The sequence below is a fragment of the Mobula hypostoma genome, chromosome 6 (genome assembly GCF_963921235.1).
Source record: "Mobula hypostoma chromosome 6, sMobHyp1.1, whole genome shotgun sequence".
Taxonomy (NCBI): Eukaryota; Metazoa; Chordata; class Chondrichthyes; order Myliobatiformes; family Myliobatidae; genus Mobula; species Mobula hypostoma.
This window is the reverse complement of record NC_086102.1, coordinates 179987608-180010773: the sequence shown is the minus strand read 5'-3', so window position 1 is coordinate 180010773 and position 23166 is coordinate 179987608. Positions and strand designations below refer to the sequence as shown.

The 23166-nt window shown below is 40.4% G+C and overlaps 1 protein-coding gene across 2 annotated transcripts in view; it reads left to right on the top strand.

Annotated features, from left to right (window-relative positions):
• Nucleotides 1-23166, top strand: part of LOC134348640 (growth factor receptor-bound protein 14-like) — a 131503-nt gene that overhangs the window by 59591 nt on the left and 48746 nt on the right. For both annotated transcript variants that reach the window (XM_063052338.1, XM_063052340.1), the window contains one exon: nt 10397-10553. In XM_063052338.1, the coding sequence (XP_062908408.1) occupies nt 10397-10553 (157 nt within the window). The remainder of the gene's footprint in view (nt 1-10396; nt 10554-23166) is intronic.

The following is a 23166-nucleotide window of genomic DNA, read 5'->3' as shown; positions in this document are numbered from 1 at the left end:
ATTTATAAGGATGTTGTCTGGATTGGAGAGTGTCCCTTATGAGAATAGGTTGAGTGAACTTGGCCTTTTCTCCTTGGAGTGATGGAGGATGAGAGGTGACCTGATAGAGGTGTATAAGATGAGAGGCATTGATCATGTGGATAGCCAGAGGCTTTTGCCCAGGGCTGAAATGGCTAACGTGAGGGGGCATAGTTTTAAGGTGCTTGGAAGTAAGTACGGGGGGATGTCAGATCTAAGTATTTTAGAGTGGTGGGTGTGTGGAATGCCCTGCCAGCAATAGTGGTACAGGCAGATGCAAAAGAGTCTCTTAAGAGACTCTTAAATAGGTACATGGAGCGTAAATAAGAGGGCTACACAGTACAGTTATTCTAAGCAGTTTCTAGAGTGGGTTACGTGATCAGCACCACATTACGGGCTGAAAGGTAGATTTTTTATGAAGGAGTAGGCAGTTTAAATGGTTCTGGCAAGGACTAGATGGGCTGAAGGGCCTGTTTCTGTACTGTGCTTTAGAGCAGAGGTTAGTGTTGCTAAACAGTGATTGGAGTTATGCCACATTGTTAAAGGAAAATCACTATTCTTGAACCTAGTGGTGTGGGATGTCAGGCTCGGCTGGCTTTCCATGGGGCAAACACCTTGCAACTCATAATTTAATATTCATTTACATTATGACTGAATTTTTATTTACATTTTTTGAGTATTTGTGGTCACAGCATCCTAAGTTTTGGGTGGGGGATGATCTGCCAGTAAATGTATGCACTTTGGTTTGGGTGGAGCATATTTGAACCAACTTGCAAAGTAGGCTCCATCGTTTGAGTACCCGAGTCAGGTCATCACTTCATTGGAGTACCTTTCTTTCTGTCTGAGGTACCTTGTCCTGCGCTTTTTTTTTTTTGCAACCTGATGTTCTAATTTGTAAGTTGTGGGTTGCCTTTGAAGCACTTGGCCCAAGAATGAGGGCAAAATAACAGCTTTAAAGAAGAGATCTTGCAGAAAATTAGTTTTAAATTATTCCCAGTATTTTAAATAAAACTGAAGCTCTTCGCACTAATCAAATGGGTATTTTAAAAAAAGAACATCACTTCCATCAAACAGCAGCATTAATTTGGAGCAGGAGTTCCAACCTTTATGCCATGGACCCTTGCTGTTAACTGAGGGGTCCATGGGCAGCAGGTTGGGAACCCCAGTTTAGAGCCTGGCCTTTGGCAGATTGCTATGCTGTGAGCTTAACACTGAGCACTCTGGCAAAATTACAGAAGCTCAGGCAGCAAACTGAAATGTCATACTGTGAATGGTCAACGATTCTTGTCAGCCGCTAGTGACTGGGCCATTGAAGGCTTGATTATCACAGGCAAACTTTCTGGAATAGTCAGGGCACGTAATAAAATTGTAGCTTTTTTTTGTATTTAACATGACAAAGTGCATTCATTTCAGTTGGTCATTTAAAATTGAATTTAAATTTACCTTTACCTTTTGCCATGGTTTGTGTCCTTCATTCAGAACAGCACAGTACAGGCCTTTCAGCCACAATTTTGTGCTAGTCTACACTTAACTACATTTAAGATTAATCTTTCTCTACTTCATACAGTAGCCCTCCATTTTTTTTCTAGCATTCATATGCATATTGAAGAGTTTCTTAAATGCCCATAATTTATCTCCCTCTCCTGCCACCCCTGGTAGGGTGTTCTATGCACCCACCACTGTAAAGAACTTGCCTCCGACACTGTCCTAATACTGAATCACCTTAAAATTATGGCTTGGCAGCTTGTATTAGCTATTTCCAACCTGGGAGAATGTCGTTGGTTCTCCACTCTATCTTTGCCTCTTATCTGTTTAAGTAAAAGTTAATGCACCCTGACTGGCAAATTTAATATGTAAGCTTTCTAGCCAGAGGGCCAGGGGACCTGTGGAAAACTGTACCATCCTAATGGTTGTGCTGTTAATTCGGATTTCAATGTATCATGAAGTATAAGGACTGGTTTGGGGATCTGTCCCAATAAATTATTCTTTGCAGCGCTGCCGAGCAGGTGTTGGTAAGCCACATCTGATATTGGGATAGGTTTTTTTTTAGTATAATTTTTATTGAGTTTTCGAAGTGAATACATGAGAAGATGATATCTGCCCTCCCCTCCCCCTCCCCCCCGATATATACCCCTCCCTAAAAAGAAAAGAAAGAAGAAGAAAAAAAAAGAACCACCTGGATATTGGAAGGTGTCCACATGCTCCATGGGATTCAAAATAAATTTAATATATTTATTTGTTACTTTCCCCAAAGGACCAAGATCTTTGTCATCGGAGCAACTAAATACGCCATCCAATCTTTTGTAAATAAGGGCGCCAAATATTCAAAAATGTTTCATATTTATCTCTTAAATTATAAGTAATTTTTTCGGGTGGAATAGAACTAGCCATTTCATTGTTCCAATGATTCATACTTAAATATGAATCAGATTTCCAAGTAACTGCTATAGCCTTCTTAGCTACTGCCAATGCAATTTTTATGAATTCTTTCTGATATTTATTCAATTTAAGTTTCGGTTTTATCCCTTCAATATCTCCTAATAGAAATAATACAGGGTTATGTGGAAATTGAGTTCCACTGATTTGTTCCAATAAGACTCTTAAATTTATCCAAAAAGGTTGAATTTTAGAACAAGACCAAGTAGAATGTAAGAAAGTACCAATTTCTTGATTACACCGAAAGCATTTATCAGATAGATTTGAATTTAATCTATTTATTTTTTGTGGTGTAATATATAATTGGTGTAAAAAAATATATTTGGATATTGGGATGGTTGATTAAAGATTAAAATGTAGATTCAAAACCATGTCTGAGGAATGAGGTAAAATGTATTGGGGAGGGAGTTCAAGAAGTCTGGGGAGGTTCACTTGAAAGCAGGTAACCAAATGTATTGATGAATGTAATCAAAATGTTGAAAGAGCCTTGGGATGTAATGACAAAATGCTTTAAGTTAATTGAGAATGAGGTTTTAGAAGCAAGAATTGTTTAAAGTTTACCAATTTATTAACCGACTTCATTGTGAAGATGCCCATAACCAGGAACACAGCTACAATGTTCCCAAGACTCAATGAGTATATAAGTGCTGCTTGATTATAGAAAATTTCCTGTGTAATTCTGATCAGTGTTTCAGATTGTAAATGGATTCCCTATTCATTGTTCTATATTTTGTAACCAAGAATTTGTTATTGTGAATATTCATTAATTAGCAATAAATCAGTTGAAAAGTAAGAATAACTCGTGGTTGATTTAACATCAGATGAAGAGCTGCTCAAAGATTTCTTTTGCAGCTTGGAAAATGATGGAGCTTTTGTCACTAAATGTTTAACCACTGATTTTTGAATTTAAGTGTTCTGCACAACTTCAGCCCAGTGCTGTAGCAGTAGTAACGTGCTGTCTGCAATGAATGTGGAGATACTTGTATTTTTTTCTAAAAAAGTACTCTTCCCATTTCAGCAAACATTGCTAAATATGTAATTGTCAGTATGTAATTTTGGAACAAGAAATTGGGATTTTGATCTCCTATACTTTGGCTCTTTATTCTGTGTATGTTTAGTCTAGGCCATGTACATAGCTCAGTAGCTAAAAATATTTCTCGTGTCTTGTTAAATCTGGGTAGCTCATTTGAAGTGACCTGAGTGAAGGCCAGTCCTAGTTTGAAGGAAAAGTTGCCACAAAAGGTCAATATTTATGTCTGGTCTGATCTTGTTGCAATTAACTCTTCTGCTTTTCAAAGCTAGATAGTGGAAGTTGTAATTAAATGCTGACTTTTTTTAACAGCAAACACGAGAAAATCCGCAGATGCTGGGAATTCAAGCAACACACACAAAATGCTGGTGAACACAGCAGGCCAGGAAGCATCTATAGGAAGAGGTACAGTTGACGTTTTGGGCCAAGACCCTTCGTCAGGACTAACTGAAAGAAGAGATAGTAAGAGATTTGAGAGGGGAAGGAGGAGATCCAGAATGATAGGAGGAGGGAGAGGGAAGAAGCTAAGAGCTGGAAAGTTGATTGGCAAAGGGGATACAGAGTTGGAGAAGGGGGAGGATCATGGGACAGGAGGCGTAGGGAGAAAGAGGGGGAGGGGAGCCCAGAGGAAGTTAATGCCCCTCCTCCCCTTCTTGCCCCATCCCTTATTTTTATTCCCCCCTTTTTTCTTCTCTGTCCCTCTCACAATCACTCCTTGCCTGCTCTCCATCTTCCTCTGGGCTCCCCTTTCCCTTTATTTCTCCCTAGGCCTCCTGTCCCATGATCCTCCCTCTTCTCCAACTCTGTATCCCTTTTGCCAATCAACTTTCCAGCTCTTAGCTTCTTCCTTCCCTGTCTTCTATCATTTCAGATCTCCCCCCCATCTCAAATCTCTTACTATCTCTTCTTTCACTTAGTCCTGACGAAGGGTCTCAGCCCAAAACGTCGACTGTACTTCCTATAGATGCTGCCTGGCCTGCTGCGTTCCACCAGAATTGTGTGTTGCCTGACTTTTAAACTTGTTTTCATGGCATCGGTAGTGCTCTTCTACTTACTGATCCTCGTTATTCTGCTACATGCTGTCATTTTCAGTAGATTTTAATGCTCTTTGGTTTAGGCAGGGAACTTTGTCAAAATCTTGAATTGTACATCACAGGCCATTTGGCCCGGTGAGTCTGTATTGCTATTGGTTCTCATTCTGAATTTATCATGCAAGCAGTGCCTCTGCTATTGCTTGGGCTCATCAGTAGCATAGTTTGATCTTCAGGAAGAGTTAAGACTGGAGCTTGTAGGGAATGTGTAAATTAGGGTACAGTATGTGTATATGCCCTCTAAATGTGTACATAGTCTTGTGTATTTAGTGATTTAATGTTGCCCTGTTCCCATTTAGTTTCCTTTCTGCAAATGGGACACAAAGTCTTGGCTCTTGCTGGTACATTTGAGCCTATCTCAAGCTTGCTTTGTCATCCTATCAGATCATTATGTGATGTGTCATAGCATGTGGGTGATCATGGTCTTTGACCGTGATTGTTCTTGGCAAATTTTTCTACAGATGTGTTTTGCCATTGCCACTTTCTGGGCAGTGTCCTTACAAGATGGGTGACCCCAGCCATTATAAATACTCTTCAGAGATTGTCAGATAACCAGGACTTGTGATGTGTACCAGCTGCTCATAAGTCCATCCACCACCTACTCCCATGGTTTCACATCTCTCTGTTTGGGGAGGGTGGGGGAGATGAGTGTAGCCATGTAAGAGTTTTGTGTGAATCTGTTTAAGCTTGGTAAGGTTGACTGAGAGGATGGAAAGTAATATTTGCAAAATTGTATTGTTACAAAATTAACATGAAGATGGAGGCACAAGTTATAAACATCCTTGAATCTCACCCTTGATCCATCGAATTGTTGGGAATCTCATTTGGAATTTGGTGCTCTGGAGTTTTAAAATGATCTTTGGCAGTAATATTATGTGAATAGCTATCATTTGCAGGATTAGTTTTAAGGTAATGGTCAACAAATCTAATGTTGACAATTAAGCAAGACTTGTGCCCATATAACAGTACTATCAATAATTCGCATTAATGGCTTTGTGGAGGAAGGGAAATAAAATCAAGAACCTTTTTAACTGAAAGTTTTAGCTATGTAAATTCATTGTACTTTGGGAGCTTGACTTTGGACTGGTGCTAGATGTGTAGTCTGGAAGGTTTAAGGCTTGGAGCAGGGTTTCCCTTTAATGGTATTGGTCCAAGGCATAAAGGCTGGAAACCCCTGGCTTAAGTTGTCTTTTTTTCCTAAGACAACTAAATACATTAAGCTTTTAATATGAAGCTTAGCCCATATTTGACCTGGTGGATCAGACTAGATGTTTTAATTTGCGTTGAGAGGAAAGGCTGCGGGGCGTGGGGATTGTAGCAAGCATTTGTACTCTGCACTGCATCCAAGTCCGTTTTCTTGCACAACATGGAGACCACTACTTGGGAAGGAGTGATTATGGGATATTGGGGAACAAAGATGGTCAAGTCGTTGGAGAAACAGTTGGGAACACCCTAGGTCCAGTGACCACAATTTCTATTAGTTTTAATATCAGTAGGGTTAAAATTTTGGGATGTATTGTAAATATTCATTTCAGGGAATGCTGTCTGAGAGGTTCTAAGGAAAAGGTTTGATCACTTTTAGGCTGCTGGGTATGAATTATTGTTACAAGAGTTACCCCTTGTATTCACTGAGGCACAGAATCTGTATTTACTGACAAGTAACTTTTATTGTCTCAACTAAAAGCACGTGGTTTCACGAACGAACTATCTGTGTGTACCTTGCGAGAGTCCCTGAAAAGAATGTATTACCCAGGAAAGGAGACTCTGCTGGCCAGTTGTTCCTCACAGCCCTGATCTCCACGTGTTTGTGGTTGGTCTCTGGTTGCTGGAGACTTAGCATCCCTGCATAGTTAGAATTCCTTACTCTTGTGTTCCTCGACAGTTGGAACTGGTGCATCTCCATCCCATTGGCTCAAGTTCACCTGATCTACCTGGGTCACCTTAGTGGGTCATGTACAGGGTTGCAATCAACAGTGTTTTATGGCTCTCCACACCCCAGCCTTATGTACGTCTTTCAACTCTGGTCCAAACCAGTTAAATGAAGTGACCCAGACAGTGTATAAACGAGATACAGATTGCTCCTTTGGTAGGTCTGGCATTTTACATAAGTAGCTACTCACCTGAGAATGGTCTCGGGTTATTACCTGAATTGAATTGACTTTATTTCTTGCATCCTTCACATAGATGAGTAAACATCCTTACATTACATCTGTCTAAATGTGCAATCATAGCAATTTATAATAGAACAGTCAATATAACATAGAAATACACTCAAATCAGCACGAGTTAATCAGTCTGATGGTCTGGTAGAATAAGCTGTCCTGGAGTCTGTTGGCCCACCATTCAATTGCTTTGATCAGATTATTCCAGAGTAGGAATCGGTTCAGAGTCCACAAAAGATGAGGGAAACAGACAATTGCTTTCCCTGTCCCCGATTCATCAAATCCAAGTGTAAACTGCAGTTTCTTCTGGCCATCAGAATGAATCCTTTCAATGTGAAAAGTTTAAGAACAGCTTAAGGAAAACGGGAGAACTAAAAGGCATGAGATTGACGGGCATGGTTAAAGATGATCCTAAGAGGTGGTTCAGTTATTAACAGTAAAAGGATGGCTAGGGAGAGACTAGATCCTCTTGAGACCATCAGGGCAGCCTATGCATAAAGCTGCAGGAGATGGCTAAGATTCACTGTCTTGGTGTTTACAAAGGAGAATATCCAATGAAATGAGGATAATAGTGAGGTCTGAATATTTTGCCAGGAAAGATTCGCAGCTGTGCAATCCCAGTGTCTGACCAAATATATTCCTGGACTTTATGGGAGGCCATAGAAGAAACCAGACCTTTCCAGAGATGGTGCTTCATTGATCTTTGCCAGTTGCTAACAAAACTAGAGTGTACATAATGAACCACTGTTTGAGAGTAGTGAGGATAGTCTGTAAGCCTGCCCCCTTTGTAGGAATGCTACTAGACGGAACTGGAGGAACAAGATCTGCCATTGCTTTGGTATTCGGTCTAATCAAGAATTGTTTTGTAAGCTAGAATGTCATGTCTGTTGAATTGGTTTTTTTGTGGGGGGAAGAGTTTCAGAGCTAACTAAAAAAATGAAGGAAGGGTAGGGGTTATTGCCTGTGAGAGTTCTAAGGTAGGCTGATCTGAAGGATTGGGTTGTATGGGATTTGGAAATAGACTTCCATTCAGAGAACTCGACCTTTGCTTCCCATCAAATCTTGGACTAATGGTGTATTCCAAGGCTTCATGTAGGACCTCTATTCATTATTTGCGTAAATTATTTGGATATGGATGTACATGGCATGATTAGAAAGTCTGAGACTATAATGATTGCAAAATCTTGATTTCTTAGGAAGATGGGTGGAGGAACAGCAAATGAATTTTGACTTCAAGTATAATGTGGTGCATTCTGTACATTCAGACAAGGGTAGGATCTACACATGGCAAGTGTTTTGGAACAGAGGGACTTGGGAGTACAGGTGCACATCTTGCTGAAAGTGGCCACATGCAGGGTGGTGAAGGTGTTCAGCATACTGGCCTTCAGTCAGCGTATCAAGTTTAAGGATAGGAATATAATATTGCACTTGTATAAGTTGTGGCGAGCCCACGCTTGGTGTATTGTGTACACTTTTGGTCACCCTGCTATAGGAAGAATTTGTCAAGCTGGGTGGGGTGCAGAAGAGATTTGAAGTTGCTGCCTGGACGAGAAGGCCTGAGTGAAGGGAGGAATTGGCCATCCTGTGTCTTTATTCCGTGATATGCAGGAGAATGAAGAGTGACCTCAGTTTATAAAACGATGAGCGGTATGGATCATCTGGTTGGTCATTCTAAATCTGGATGGCACCGGCTCACACGGAGGGAGAAATGTGAGATGTGAGCCAACTTTACACAGCAGATCCTGGACCGAGCTGCTAAAGTGGTTGAGCCAGGTAAAATTGAATATTTAGGTGGGTACATGAAAGGCACTGAACACGACCTGTCAGGAAGGAAGCTGTGTAGTTGCACTGAAAGTTGAGCTGAAGGACCTGTTCCATTCTGTATCTCTGACTCCAATTTTGAAAGGTTTATTTTAACTGGGTGTTCTTGTCAACATGTAGCAGTCTAATTTGCTGAAGGCTGGTAAAATGAGATTAAAAATACTGACGGAAAGTTAATTTCAACAAATGAAAACTAGTTGACTTGTGGTCCTTGAAGACCATTTGCATAGCTAAATTTGTCCTGTAATCTTTCCAATTCTGACAATGCAATGTGCATGCTTTGCCTTGTACAAGTTATTAAAATTTCAAGTGTGGAGCAGCTGGAAATGTATCAACAGGTGAAGTTCCTTGCTTCGTCTAGTTGTACACCTATCAGAATTGAAGTAATTAATGCCAGTATTGATAAAGGATAGATTGTGTATTGAGTCGTTTACATTTGGTAATTCTCCACCTTTCCAAAAACAGTAACAACTTTTTGTGTTAATGCTTAAATTGGAGTGTTGTAATATCAACTTTATTGCTATAAAAATGTAGCCCATACAAAATGTGATACTGCTTTGAAATGGATTTTAGACTAAAATGATTACATTATCTTAATGGCTTGGCAAACACCTGTACTGATATCCCTGACATTAGTGCAATTAATATTTTTAATTAAACATTGGCATTTGATGGCAACACCAGCATCATTCCTCAAGTTGATCTTTGGGTTATCAGAACCATTTATTAGGACACAATTAGTTGTATGACTGAATTTCCAATATACCTTTGCTTTAAAAGTGGTCATAACAGTTGGTTTTTCTCCCATCTGAATTGAGTAGGAGTATCCTTAAGAGCTGTGTACTTGAGATTTGATGCTTTGTGTTCTACTTTGTTAATGGTGGATAATTTCATTTGGAAAGATGTGCAAAAACCTAATTATGCAGCCACAAAATAACACAGCAGCAATTTAGAAGTAAAATTAAGAACTTGGTAGAAGACAAAGCATCAGACCTAAAAAGTATAAGATGGTTTTGATGGCAGTTCATTTTAACAAAAAAGAACAAGCTTGATTTTTTTTCTTGTACTCTACATGGGCTCCCTGGTTTTAAGTGTCATAACATGTAGCGATCCAACTTCATGCAAATTCTCTTTTAAAATTAGTAATATTTCAAATATCGCATGTTCTGTTGGCTGAATTATAGTGATTATTGAATGAAACAAGTCTTATTGCAAGTATAAACAAGATTTTACTGTAGAAACCAGTTCTGATGGTGATTGTGATTTGGTGAGAGTGGCTTGCAGAGAAAGGGAAGCTAATGTAATCTGGGTCTGCCTATATCTGCAGTAAGGACCAGTATCAGGTTATTAGGTAAAATTCACAAGATCTCATTAAAGTCAAACTGATATTAATTGTCCACACTAAGTTAAAGCAGCACTAGATCTGTTGACGTGCACATCCTAATTCTGAATTATCTGCACAATGACTTTAACCCGATGTCCACAACAAATGACAGTAGGTCAAAATATCATTTGTCTCTCATCTCCAAGTAGGGAACAGGATTGAGAGTAAACTGGGAAAATTTAGAGGTGGCTAAAGAGCCTATCTTGCTAATTTCTGAAACGGCTTTACAAAATTTAAAACTATAATAAGCCTAATAGTTGATGTGATGGTTCAGGTACAGCCAAGTTTGTTTGCTCTTCAAAGATTGATTTGTAAATCAAACGTGAAGGAGTTTTAAGAGATTAAGCAGAATGTTGAAGGATTTGTCCATTACAACTGTCAATGAGGTGAATATAGGTAAGTAGCAAAATATGACCAACAATTTCACTTTAGTGGGTTATCTTTTTGTGTCCAGGTAATTAAGGTATTTAATGAAGATGGCAGCAGTCACCCTATGGAAGTGCCAAGTGACATTGCAGCTCGAGATTTGTGTCAGCTGCTAATAACGAAAAATCAATGTGTTCATGATGGTTCCTGGACTATCATTGAGCAATTGACTCATATGGCCATAGGTAAGTATACTGAATATTTAATATACAAATTAGTACTATATCTTTTCTCTGTAATACTCAATAGATATCTGTAAATTATCTAGTGTTGTCCATGTAAATATAATGCAACTGTAGAGCATGGAAATGGCTTCTGTGGTTGGTCAAAGAAAAGTACAATACAGAAACAGGCCTTTGGCCCATCGAGTCTGTGCTGAGCCATTTAAACTACTTGCTCCTATTGACCTGGACCATAAACCCTTCATACCCCTCCCATCCATATACCTATCAAAACGTTTTTGTAAATGGTGAAATCGAACTTGCATACACCACTTGCACTGGCAGCTCATTCCACACTCTCATGACCCTCTGAGTGAAGTTTCCCCTTGGGTTCCCCTTAAACTTTTCACCTTTCACCCTTAACCTGTGGTTGTAGTCCAACCCAAACCTTCGTGCAAATAACAAGCAGGCTTTTTCCACTACAGCTTTTTCACCCTTCAATCTTCTACATTCCAGGGAATAAAGTCCGGGTCTATACAACTTGTAATTTGGGCCCCAACTCCAACAGCATCCTGGTAAATATTCTTTGCACTTTCTAGAAACATAGAAAACCAACAGCACAATACAGGCCCTTTGGCCCACAAAGCTGTGCCGAACATGTCCTCTCTTAGAACTAGGCTTACCCATAGCCCTCTGTCTTTCTAAGCTCCATGTACTGATCCAGGAGTCTCTTAAAAGACCCTATTGTTTCTGCCTCCGCTGCCGCTGGCAGCCCATTCCACGCACTCACCGCTCTTTGTGTGGTGTTTTCTTTTTTAAAACTTGCCCCTGACATCTCCTCTGTACCTACTTCCAAGTACCTTTAAAACTATGCCTTCTTGAGCTAGCCGTTTCAGCCCTGGGAAAGTCTTTGACTATCCACATGATCAATGCCTCTCATTATCTTGTACACATCTATCAGGTCACCTCTCATCCTCCATCATTCCAAGGAGAAAAGACAAAGTTCACTCAACCTATTCTCATAAGGCATGCTCCCCAATCCAGGCAACATCTTTGTAAATCTCCTCTGTACCCTTTCCATGGTTTCCACGTCCTTCCTGCAGTATGGTGACCAGAACTGAGCACAGTACTCCAAGTGGGGTCTGACCAGGGTCCTATATAGCTGTAACATTGCCTCTTGGCTTTTAAACTCAGTCCCACGATTGATGAAGGCCAATGTACTGTATGCTTTTTTAACCACAGAGTCAACCTGCACAGCTGCTTTGAGCGTCCTATGGACTTGGACCCAAAAATCCCTCTGATCCTCTGCCAAGAGTCTTACCATTAATGTTATATTCTGCCATCATATTTAACCTACCAAAATGAACCACCTCACGTTTATCTGGGTTGAACTCCATCTGCCACTTCTCAGCCCAGTTTTGCATCCTATCAATGTCCTGCTCCAACCTCTGACAGCTGTCCGCACTATCCACAAAAACCTCTAACCTTTGTAAACACAAAATACTCTGCAGATGCTGGAGTCAAAGCAACACTCCAGTGTGTTGTGAATGCTTCCCCTCCCCCACCCCTTTATCTTTCCCCTTACAGGTTTTTCACCTGGAACCTACCAGCCTTCTCCTTCCCACCCTCCCCCCACCTTCTTTATAGGGCCTCTGCCCCTTCCCTCTTCAGTCCTGACGAAGGGTTCTGGTCCAAAACGTTGACTGATCATTTCCACAGATGTTGCCCGACCTGCTGAGTTCCTCCAGCGTGTTGTGAGTGTTCCTCTCACCTTTGTGTCATCAGCAAATTTACTAACCCATCCCTCCACTTCCTCATCCAGGTCATTTATAAAAATCAGAGTAGGGGTCCCAGAACAGATCCCTGAGGCAGACCACTGGTCACTGACCTCCATGCAGAATATGAGCTGTCTACAACCACTCTTTGCCTCCTGTGAGCAAGCCAGTTCTGGATCCACAAAGCAATGTCCCCTTGGATCCCATGACGCCTCACTTTCTCAATAAGCCTTGCATGGGGTATCTTGTCAAATGCCTTATCTGGTTAAATGTCCTTCCAATAACTAATCAAAATGGAGCGTTGTGTACAAAGTACAATCACACCACTATCAAATAATTACATCGTATCTTTCCAATTCCTAAATGCTATGCTTGGAAGTGCAGTTTGCCAACCCTACTGTCTGCCCGTGGTGCTGTTTTCAGTGAGCTATGCCCCTGTGCTACAATGCTCACCAGGGCCCTACTATTCACTGTACAAGTCCTGCCTTGTTTAATCTCCTGCTGCTACAATGCTCACCAGGGCCCTACTATTCACTGTACACGTCCTGCCTTGTTTAATCTCTTAAAACACAATATCAGACACTTTGCAATTCCTTAGCTCACACCTAGTTGATCAAGATCCCCCTCATAACTTCACAATGTAATGCACCTATTTTTGTATCATCCACAAGTTTACTAATCACATCCTGTAAATTCATATCCAAATTACAAATGGAAGGTCCCAGCACAGACCTATGGCACACTACTAGACGCAGGGCTCCAGATTGAGAAACTCCCCAAAACCATCACTGCTTCCTTTATTAAGTCATCTATGAATCCATTCCACCATCTCTGCTGGATCCAATGCATTCTCAACTTCCTGATTAGCCTGCCATGAGGAGCCTTGCTGAAGTTTGGACAAATCCACTACCTTACTCATTTACCTTGCTCACTTACTCATTAAGGTTTCAGATACCACTTCTCTCAGAAAATTGGCTATCCCAAATCAAACCCTCTCCAAAGGTTGGTACTACAGAATCCCCTTCAAGCCTGCTGCTTGGCAAATGTTCATTTTCCTGCAAGCAATCTCCTTTCCTTTTTAAATCTTTTTATTAATTTTTCAAAATTATAAACTCAATAATAAAGTTGGTAGAAAGAGATTGGAAAAATGTTCATCAACATGTATAAAATGAATTTTAAGTAACATAGATATAAAAGACTTCCAAACTCATAATGAGATTAAACATTAAAAAAGAAATAAAAAGAAAAAAAATATATAAACAAAAAAAAGCCCCAAAAGAGAAAAAAAAAAACCCAAAACGGGGCTAGACCAACAGCTTATATCGGACATGTTCAATAATGTCGTTAACTCCACTCCTCTCATCATATAATTTAAATTTAGAAAAAAGATTCAGCAAGGTCAGATTACATCATATGAAAATGTTGCGTAAAAGGTTTCCAAGTTTCTTCAAATTTAACCCATGGGTCAAAAATATCACTTCTAATTTTTTCTAAATTTAAACTTAATATGGTTTGAGAACACCATTGGAATGTAGTTGGAGGATTAGTTTCCTTCCACTTCAACAAAATAGATCTTCTCGTCATTAAAGTAACAAAAGCTATCATTCAACAGGCTGAGGAAGACAAAGATCTATGTTCTACCATTGGCAATCCAAAGATTGTTGTAATAGGATGGGGTTTTAAATCGAAACATAGAACTGTTGAAATAATATCAAAAATGTCTTTCCAATATTTTTCCAAAAGAGGACAGGACCAAAACATACGAGTTAAAGAAGCCACTTCAGAGTGACATCTATCACAAGTAGAGTTTATATGGGAATAAAAACGAGCTAGTTTATCTTTGGACATATGAGCTCTGTGTACTACTTTAAATTGTATTAAAGTATGTTTAGCACATATAGAAGAAGTACTAACTAATTGAAAAAAGTTATCCCATTTCTCTGTAGGTAGGGAAAGTTGAAGTTCCCTTTCCCATTTCAATCTCACTCAATCAACCATGTTGAGATTCCATCCAATCTCTTGATGGCTCAGATTTGTTCTACCGCAATTCAGGACCTTAAGCTGTGAACTCTTTTGTTTCTGTACTACTGTATGTCAAAACTTTTATATAAAAAATAGTCACTGAACCCAAAGTGTTTGCTGACAGGTACTTCTGCCACTTCTACCTCATTCCCCAGGAGGAGTTCCAGTGTTGAACTCTCCAGTGCATTTCCTCTATATTGATCAAGGAAGCATTTCACAAATTCTGCTTGGAACATGTCTCTTGCACTATGGTTGGCCCACTCAATATTAGGGAAGCTAACATCTTCTCTCCCCCCACCCCTCCCCCCCAAATTCAGGTGTTCCCAGCCATTTTTATGTCATGGACCTCTACATTAAACAAGGGAGTTTGTGAATGCCAGGTTGGGATCTACTGCCTTATACTCCCCTAATATGTTTAAAACCAACTGTGATCCCCACATCTGACTATTGGGTTTGGGTCGGGGGGGGGTGGTTGGCCACAACGCAAACCCATTTGTGATCTCCCTTGATCTTCTTGAGGATTTATCACCCAATGAGGCCATCCCGGTAGAATTTAAAAACCTCTAATGGCTTGTCCTCTTTCATGAAGGCATCTGACCTTCTCTTAGCAGCACCTCTGTATCCCAGAACATTTTAGCTGCTAATCTTGTTCTTAGTCATGTTTTGTTATGGCTATGATATCCCAGTTCTCAGACCCAATCCACAATTCGTCTGCCTTCCCAGTCAACCCTCTTGCATAGAAAGAAATTTAGTTTAAACTTTCCTCTTGTTGTACTCCAGTCTTTATGACCAAGTTTGCTCTCATTGGCTGCAATATTATCCTTATTTTGTCATCAGCTCTGTGCCCACCCTTCTCACCCTAGTTTAAACCCTCAAGTGTTATTTAGATGGGATCAGCAACTTTTTGTTTAACTTTAAAACGTATAGTTTGTAGTGCTTGGAATTTAATACAAATTTGTACAAGCTATGTTTGAAGATCTTTTGAAAGTGAAGCTATTTTTAATCGGTGGTCATTGTTGTCCAACTAAGTCAAAAGTACAAAGCCATATTCTGGATTCTGAACAACTTTATCCTTTTGCTGGTGGCAACTGCTCTGAGATGGTTTTCATGTAGTTGGTCATTAGTGATATTTCATCAAATTGAGGTTTATTAATACTATCAGTCATTTTACAACCTCTCTGGATTTTGTCAACAATCAGGTGGGGTATATAGCTGGCAATCTGTCTTTATGCGAGAAATGATTAGATTTGTGTACTTTTAAACTTCCTCATTTTTAAACACTTTGATAACAACACCAATAATTAAGGACTCGTAACTGAGTATTTCTCCAGTAAATGACCCATGCTGCTGAATTGTAGGTTTTCAGTGATAAGTAACTCTACATTTTTGTGTAGATACTCTTATCTGAAGACTTGTTCCTGAAGTTAATCTGCTAATGTTTTTTAACCCTTTGGTCAGTTGACCAAGTTTAAATGTGAGCAAATGAATATAAGCAATTTATTAAAATCTAAGGCCATCACCAGCTGACATGTAACAACACGTGTCCCGTTGAGTGTACCTGAACAGAGTTGCTTTAAAATAGAATAAGGTTTCCTCCTCTTCTTCCCCGTGCCCCCCCCCCAAAAAATCTGGCAGTTTGCTATTCTCTTTTCATAGTAGTAAGAGGGAGCATCTGAATCGAATAAAACAGTCAAATATATGGGATAACTTCAAAAACTGCCTTCAAACCAGTGGAAAGGGTGACATCTGTAGGGATAAAATCTCATTTCTGATAAGAATTTGTGTAGATGAAGGCTTCTTACATTTTCCTTTAACTCTTTAAGATGCTTCCTGTACTGGACAATCCTGAAAAACTTCCTTCATTTGTTCACTTGAACATCTCTAGATCTCTAAGTCGGAAACTTAGCATCTCTATTCGACTGCCTGGTAACTTGACCCTTGGTCATGTTGGTGCTCACCTTGCATTGCTGCAGATGTTGCTGTGCTGAACATCTGGCACCATCTAGCAAGAATCTGATGCACCTTTGATCACTTAAGTTGCTGCATTAATTTGACTTTGCAGTGAAGGAAATCGTACTAAACAAACAACTGTACATTTCATTTTTCATTTGTAATGTGCTGTCATGTATTGTGGGTGATCATGGTCTTTCCATGACCATGATTGTTCTTGGCAAATTTTTCTACAGGTGCTCACCTCGCCCAGGTGGGACCTGGAGGCTAGAGGACAGAAGGAGTGCTTTTCACCACTTTCAATAGAGACTTGTCTCCTCCTTGCCACCCAACCTTAACCAATATAATTAAAATTAATCACTAGGATTGAAGTGTAAATTGGAAGAGGATTAAATTTGGTAACAAGACTGAACAGTAGTTGTGGGGAGGGGAAAGTGGACAAATCTAATTTGGTAAAATTGGATTTAGTCTTTAGTGTCTGACAAAATCTGAAGCAATGACATTTGATATACCATATTGCCAGTGAGGGTTTGATCATACTGTTAAAGAATATCTATTTGTGTATAGGATGTGGGTGTTGTTCACTATCCCTGATCGCCTTCAAATGTGGTGGTGAGCCTTTTCTGATTCACTGTGGTATATGGTCCTCCCATTGCACTATTAGTTAGAATATTCCAGGATTAAAGGAATATCAGTGTCAACTTGTCAGCCTTGTATGACACACAGAAAGGGATTTTGCTTTGAGAAACAGGGACAGTGGGTGCATGGAGATGCCAGAGGCCATAGGCATTGGATATGATGCCGCAGAAGCTTTGCCAAATTACAGCAATGCATCTTGTGGCTGGTGCCTTTTGCAGAATGATGACATTGTCATGTGCTGTCATGATGTAGGCAATCACAGTGAGCATGATTGTTCTTGGCCAACTTTTCGGCAAATGATTTGCCATTGCCTTCTGGGCAGGCTTTACAAGACCCCAACCATTATCAATACTCTTCAAGGGTTATGAACATGAGAGTCTGCAGATACTGGAACTCCAAAGCAATACGTATGCTGGAGGAATTCGGGTCAGGCAGCGTCAATGGAAAGGAATTAAAGGTGATATTTAGGCTGAGACTCTTCTCAGAGGTCGTCTGCCTGACGTCAGTGATTTCATAACCAGGATCTGCGGTATGCACCAGCTGCTCATAAACCACTCACTGCTTCATGTGACCCTGATCGGTTGGGGGCGGTGGGGTGGGTGCTAAGCAGATGGTGCACCTTGCCCAAGGGCGATGTGCAGACTAGCAGGGGGAAGGAGTACCTTCTACCTCCTTTGCTAGACATATCTTCAACCATGCAGTATGATATACCAGTGACAAGGAATAAATGCTTTTATAGTGACCCCTCCTATTCCCCACTCTGGCCCCCTGCTACCTCTTTCTTACCTATCACCTCCCCCGAATCCCCCTTCCTTCCCTTTCTCCTATGGTCCACTCCCCCTTCCTATCAGATTTCTTCCTTTCTAGCCCTTGCCTTTTCTACCCACCTGGTTTCACCTATCACCTTCTAGACTATCCTCCTTCCCCTTACCCCCCCCAACCCTTTTTCTGGTGTCTTCCCCCTTTTTCAGCCCAGAGGGGTCTCGGCCTGAAACGTCAACTGCTCATTCATTTCCATAGGTGCTGTCTGACCTGTGTTTCTCCAGCATTTTGTGTTGCTTTGGATTTCCAGCACCTGCAGAAGCTTGAGTCCTGAATTGAATGGATAGTGAAGTGAAATTTACTTAAATTTTGTATATTTAAATTAGGTACAATAGGCAAGTCCAAGGTGTTTCAGTTGTTAGGTAGACAATGTGGTGTTTCTACTGACAGTGAAATGAAGCCTAAACTGCTGGAGGTGCTGTTAAATGGTGAAAGCAAATTGTTTAAATGGACCGACTTGTCTTTGTACACAAATCACTGAAAGGCAATATGCCAGGATAACAAGCCACTGGGGGAGGGTAAAGGAGCTGCTATTTTTTCAGTGAGGCAGCCCACTCCGTTTGGATTGGGTGCATCCCAAAAGGATGAATGCTGCTGGGGTAGTGGGAGAGGCAGGTACATCGACATTTAATAGACTTGGTACTAAAATAATAGAAAAATGGAAGGCCATATAGGAAGGAAGGAAGGGTTGGATTGACCTTGAGAGTATGTTAAATAGTTAACACATGGGCTAAAAGGCCTACATTGTGCTGTAATGTTCCTTTCTAGTTCTAACTGAATTTTTAAATTCCAGTTTAACCACCATGTTCCTTTTACTCTCATCAGTTCATACAGCTTTTAGGCTTTCACCTTTTCCCTTATCTTCACTGTTCCACCCCCAGTGTAAACCTTCTCTCCACCCCCCCCCCCCCCCAGTCTATCCATTTGTCATCATGTCTACTCTTCCAGTTGCCGGTTTGACTCTCCCGACCCCATATAAAAGCCTATTTTCTGCTGCATAACTAAATTGTAGTGGTGTGTATGAAAATCTATATATTAAAGGGTTAAATTAAGTAGTGCAAAAAAGTGTGGGGGGGGAGAAGAGAAGTAGTGTTCATGAGTTCAATGTCCATTTAGAAACCAGGTGGCGGAGGCAAAGCTATTGTTGAATCGGTGTGCCTTCAGGCTCCAGTTACATCCCTGTTGGTAGCAATGAGAAGAGGGCATGTCCTGGGTGATGGGCGTCTTTTTGATGGATGCTGTCTTTGAGGCATCAGTCCCGGAGATGACAGAGGCCAGTGCCCATGACGGAATTGATTAACTACAACTCTGAGTTTATTTCGATCCTGTGCAGAGCCCCCCTCCCCTCCCACCCCATAACAGACTGTGATGCAACCAGTTAGAATACTCTCTGTGGTACACCTATAGGAATTTGTGAGAGTCTTTGGTGACAAACCAAATCTTGAACTAATGAAAGACGGCCACTGCTGTGTCTTTGTAACTCCATTGATATGTTGGGCCCAGGATAGATCACCAGTAAACTTTGAAATATTTATGAAAATCTTTGCTATGTGAACGTGTGTGCCAAAATAATAAATGAAAGCTCCAGCAAGTCGGCTTATTCAAAATGCATTTAAGACTGTAAGGGAACTGAAGATGTGGAAAAAGAATTGGGTATTTACGAAGGGCATGTTCAGCTTTATTTCAATCTGTTTAATTATCTGGGAATATTGGAAGAACTTGATTGAGATGCTGCCTCTCGTGCTGTTGCACAAATGGAGGCACGAATGATGGCACTTTAAGATCTAATGAACTACTGGAGAGTGGAAGTACAGATCCAAATTTTATTTAATGAAAATGACGAGCCTGAGTTGCTTTTCAGGCAAAAGAGCGGGAAAATGAAATGGTCCCTTCTGAAGAGTTGGAATGGGCAATTCCTGTGCTAGCTCACTACTTCCCCTCTTTTCAAATAGCTGCTATTATACTTTAGGCTTTTTAAGATTTGCTGTCTAACCTAAATGATCATTTATTGTAGAGCATTATCAGTGCACTGCTCTGTGGAGAAGCTAATTATTAATTGATCCTACAAGGATTAGTTTTCAGGCCATACTTTAGAATGATCTGACTTCCTGGCATTTAACACAGATGAAATAAATGGAAAATGGAGATGACAAAGGCCAAGCATGTGAATTGCATCCAAGGTCAAATCTAGGTTGAGTGATTAAGAATAATCTGGTTGGTTTAACACACTTCAAGGTTTGCATGTACTGTACTGTTGAATGAGATTGTTAAAAGTTTTCAGACATTGTGAAACCAAATTTTTCCTTGCATAAGAATTTGTTCATGCCTCACTTTAAAATCTGCCTCTTGCTCTGTTTATCCAATGTATGGTACTAGAGCCTCTACAGATGGTTCAGACAAGGGCCACTTACTGGCAGACCATTTCGCTGAACACCTACCCTCTGTCCGCCAGAGAAAGCAGAATCTCCCAGTGGCCACATATTTTAATGCCACGTCCCATTCCCATTCTGATGTGTCTATCCATGGCCTCCTCTACTGTAAAGATGAAGCCACACTCAGGTTGGAGGAACAACACCTTGTATTCCGCCTGGGTAGCCTCCAACCTGATGGCATGAACATTGACTTCTCTAACTTCCATTAATGCCCTTCCTCCCGTTCTTACACCATCCCTTTATTTATTATTTTTTTCTTTTTTCTTTTTTTCCCTCTATCTGTCCCTCAATAACTCCTTGCCTACTCTCCATCTTCCTCTGACACTCCCTTCCCTTTCTTTCTCCCTGGGCCTCCTGTCCCATGATCCACTCCCTTCAGCCTTGTATCCCTTTTGCCAATCAACTTTCCAGCTCTTAGTTCTATCCCTCCCCCCCCACCCGTCTTCTATCATTTCGTATCTCCCCCTCCCACTTTCAAATCTCTTACTATCTCTTCTTTGTTAATCCTGGCGAAGGGTCACGGCCCGAAACGCCGACTGCACCTCTTCCTATGGATGCTGTCTGGCCTGCTGCGTTCACCAGCATTTTGTGTGTGTGCCACTTACTGAGTAGCTTGTTGGAAAGTTTGGTTTTTGTGGTTATCTTGGGGGGGGGTGGGGGAAGACTAGCTTTTGGTTTTGATAAAGATAATGTCATTTATGTATCTAAATTTATTGTCTCTTTAAAAGTTTGTAACAGAGCAAATTTGCAATTATTTAAGGAGGTAAAATAAATTCCAAACTTGTTTCAACATGGTAACTAAGTGAAGCTAATTTTGAGGTATGAGGTATTGGAGGATATCTTCCAGTCATTCTTTTAAATTAACTGAGCAAGGTTTTAGCTAAAACCAATGAGCTTTGAGGCTGCTGGCAACCAATTTAAAATAATCTGGGAAGCTTTCTGGTATTTTTTTTTTTGTAACTTCAAAACATTAAATTTATCCAAGGGAGTCTGAAATGCAGATCTAACCTGGTGTTTACTGAGGTGTACATGTATCACATAGTAGCATGTTGACATATGAAATTTGTGTATTTGTACACAACTCAATTAAGCAATGCTTAAATTAATATATACACAAGATTATTCAAATACTACTGAAAAACTTGATACACAACAGGTGATCTTGATAGTTGAACCAGAATTATTTTCACAGCAATGCCACCACTTGTGGCTAATCCGTTCTGCTCATAATCCCTGACTTCACTTCCCCTTTTTTTTTCTGCCCCTTGTTTATTGCGAGATGCTACTTCCACAGCTTCTAAACTCCTGATTTCTAGTGGGGCTCTGAATTCAGTTTCAATTGCCATGTGCTTTCAATATTAAAGGTTTGGCATCTCTACCCTGAGCTTTCCAATGTCTAATTTCATTACAAAACCAACCTCAATATGACCCATTAACTTATTTATATCAATTTTTTGCATCTGATAGCGTCTTTTGCACAGAATTCAATGTCACAGATCTTGTACAAAAGCCTTCTTGCTATTTTTCCTACCCCTGTATCTTGCCAAATATAGCGAATTTTGCTTTAGTAAGATTTTAAAATCAAAACTGGAGATGTGAAGCAAATAGCAGGTATGAAATTTTGTTCTGAGGAAAGTGGATGCAAGGAATAGTTATACTGGAAAACATGTTTACTAATGTGTGCAGAGGTACAGTGAAAACTGTTGTGATGCCATCAATATGGATCATTTCATTACAATAGTGCATTGAAGTAGAGGTAAAACAATAACAGAATACAAAGTGTTGGTTACAGAATGCATTACAGGCAGTCAATAAGATACAAGGCCATAATGTAGATTGAGGTCAATTCCATCTTGGCATACTAAAGTTGTTCAATAGGATAGAAGCTGTTCTTAAGCTTTACAGTATGTTTTCAGACGTTTGTATCTTCTGCCTAAGGGGGGTGGGGAGGAGAAGAGAGGTGAATGTCCATGATGTGCAGGAACTTTGATTACGCTGGCTGTTTTACTGAGATAGTGAGAAGTGTGGCCTGTTTTCTGTGATGTGCTCCAGTTCCCTTGAGTCATGGGCAGAGCAGTTGCTGAACATCTGGATAGGGTGTTTTCTATGGTTTATCAATTTACAAATTGAGGATCAGAGGACATGTCTTTTATTTTTAATCTTGAGGAAATATAGGTGTTTTTTTTTTGGCCATGGTTTCTGTGGCCCAAAAGGATATTGGTGGTGATCTGTCTGAGGAACTTTCAACACGCTTGGTATCAGCACCACTGATGTAAGTGGAAGAGTATGCACTGTCAATGACCAATTGATCAGATTTGTTGACATTGAGGGAAAGCTGGTTGCCATGACACCATGCCATTTGGCACTTTATCTCCTTCCTATACTGTCTTGCTATTTGAAATTCGGTGTACTACATCTCTACAAATTGCAGAGAAAGTTTGAGAATCTGTCCAGTCGTAAATGTATTGGGAGTGGAGTAAGAGGCTGAGGATGCAGCTTTGTGGGAACAATTGAGAATTGTTGCTACTTAGCCTTGTGGTCTGCAAAACCTGCAGTAGCATCAAGGCACATTGAATTAGATGAGCAGCTTAAGAAAATCATGAATAATTTCTACCTTTTTCTAGTTGTGAAGAATGCAATTGGATCTACATTCTTTTGGTGCAAGTTGACCATGGTGTTGATGTACTGAGGTAGTGATTGGGGTTGTGCAGGTTTGAGAATCAGTAAAAGGGAAGTAGCTCTTGATATTAGTAGCGTGGGATTTTTTTTTTACCTTGTTCCTCCTGCCCATTGTTAACAGCAAGAAGATAGCTTGGCCTGTGTCTTGAGAAAGCACCTCGTAGAATACTTTTGCTGGTCTGGAAGGGTGTGCATACAATGTATTGGGCAGAGTTGACTACCCTCTGCAGCTTGCACCTACTAAACATTCAAATTGCCATACCAGACCATGATGCAACTGTTCAGTACATCTGTAGGTGTTTTAGTTTTGGGTGACAT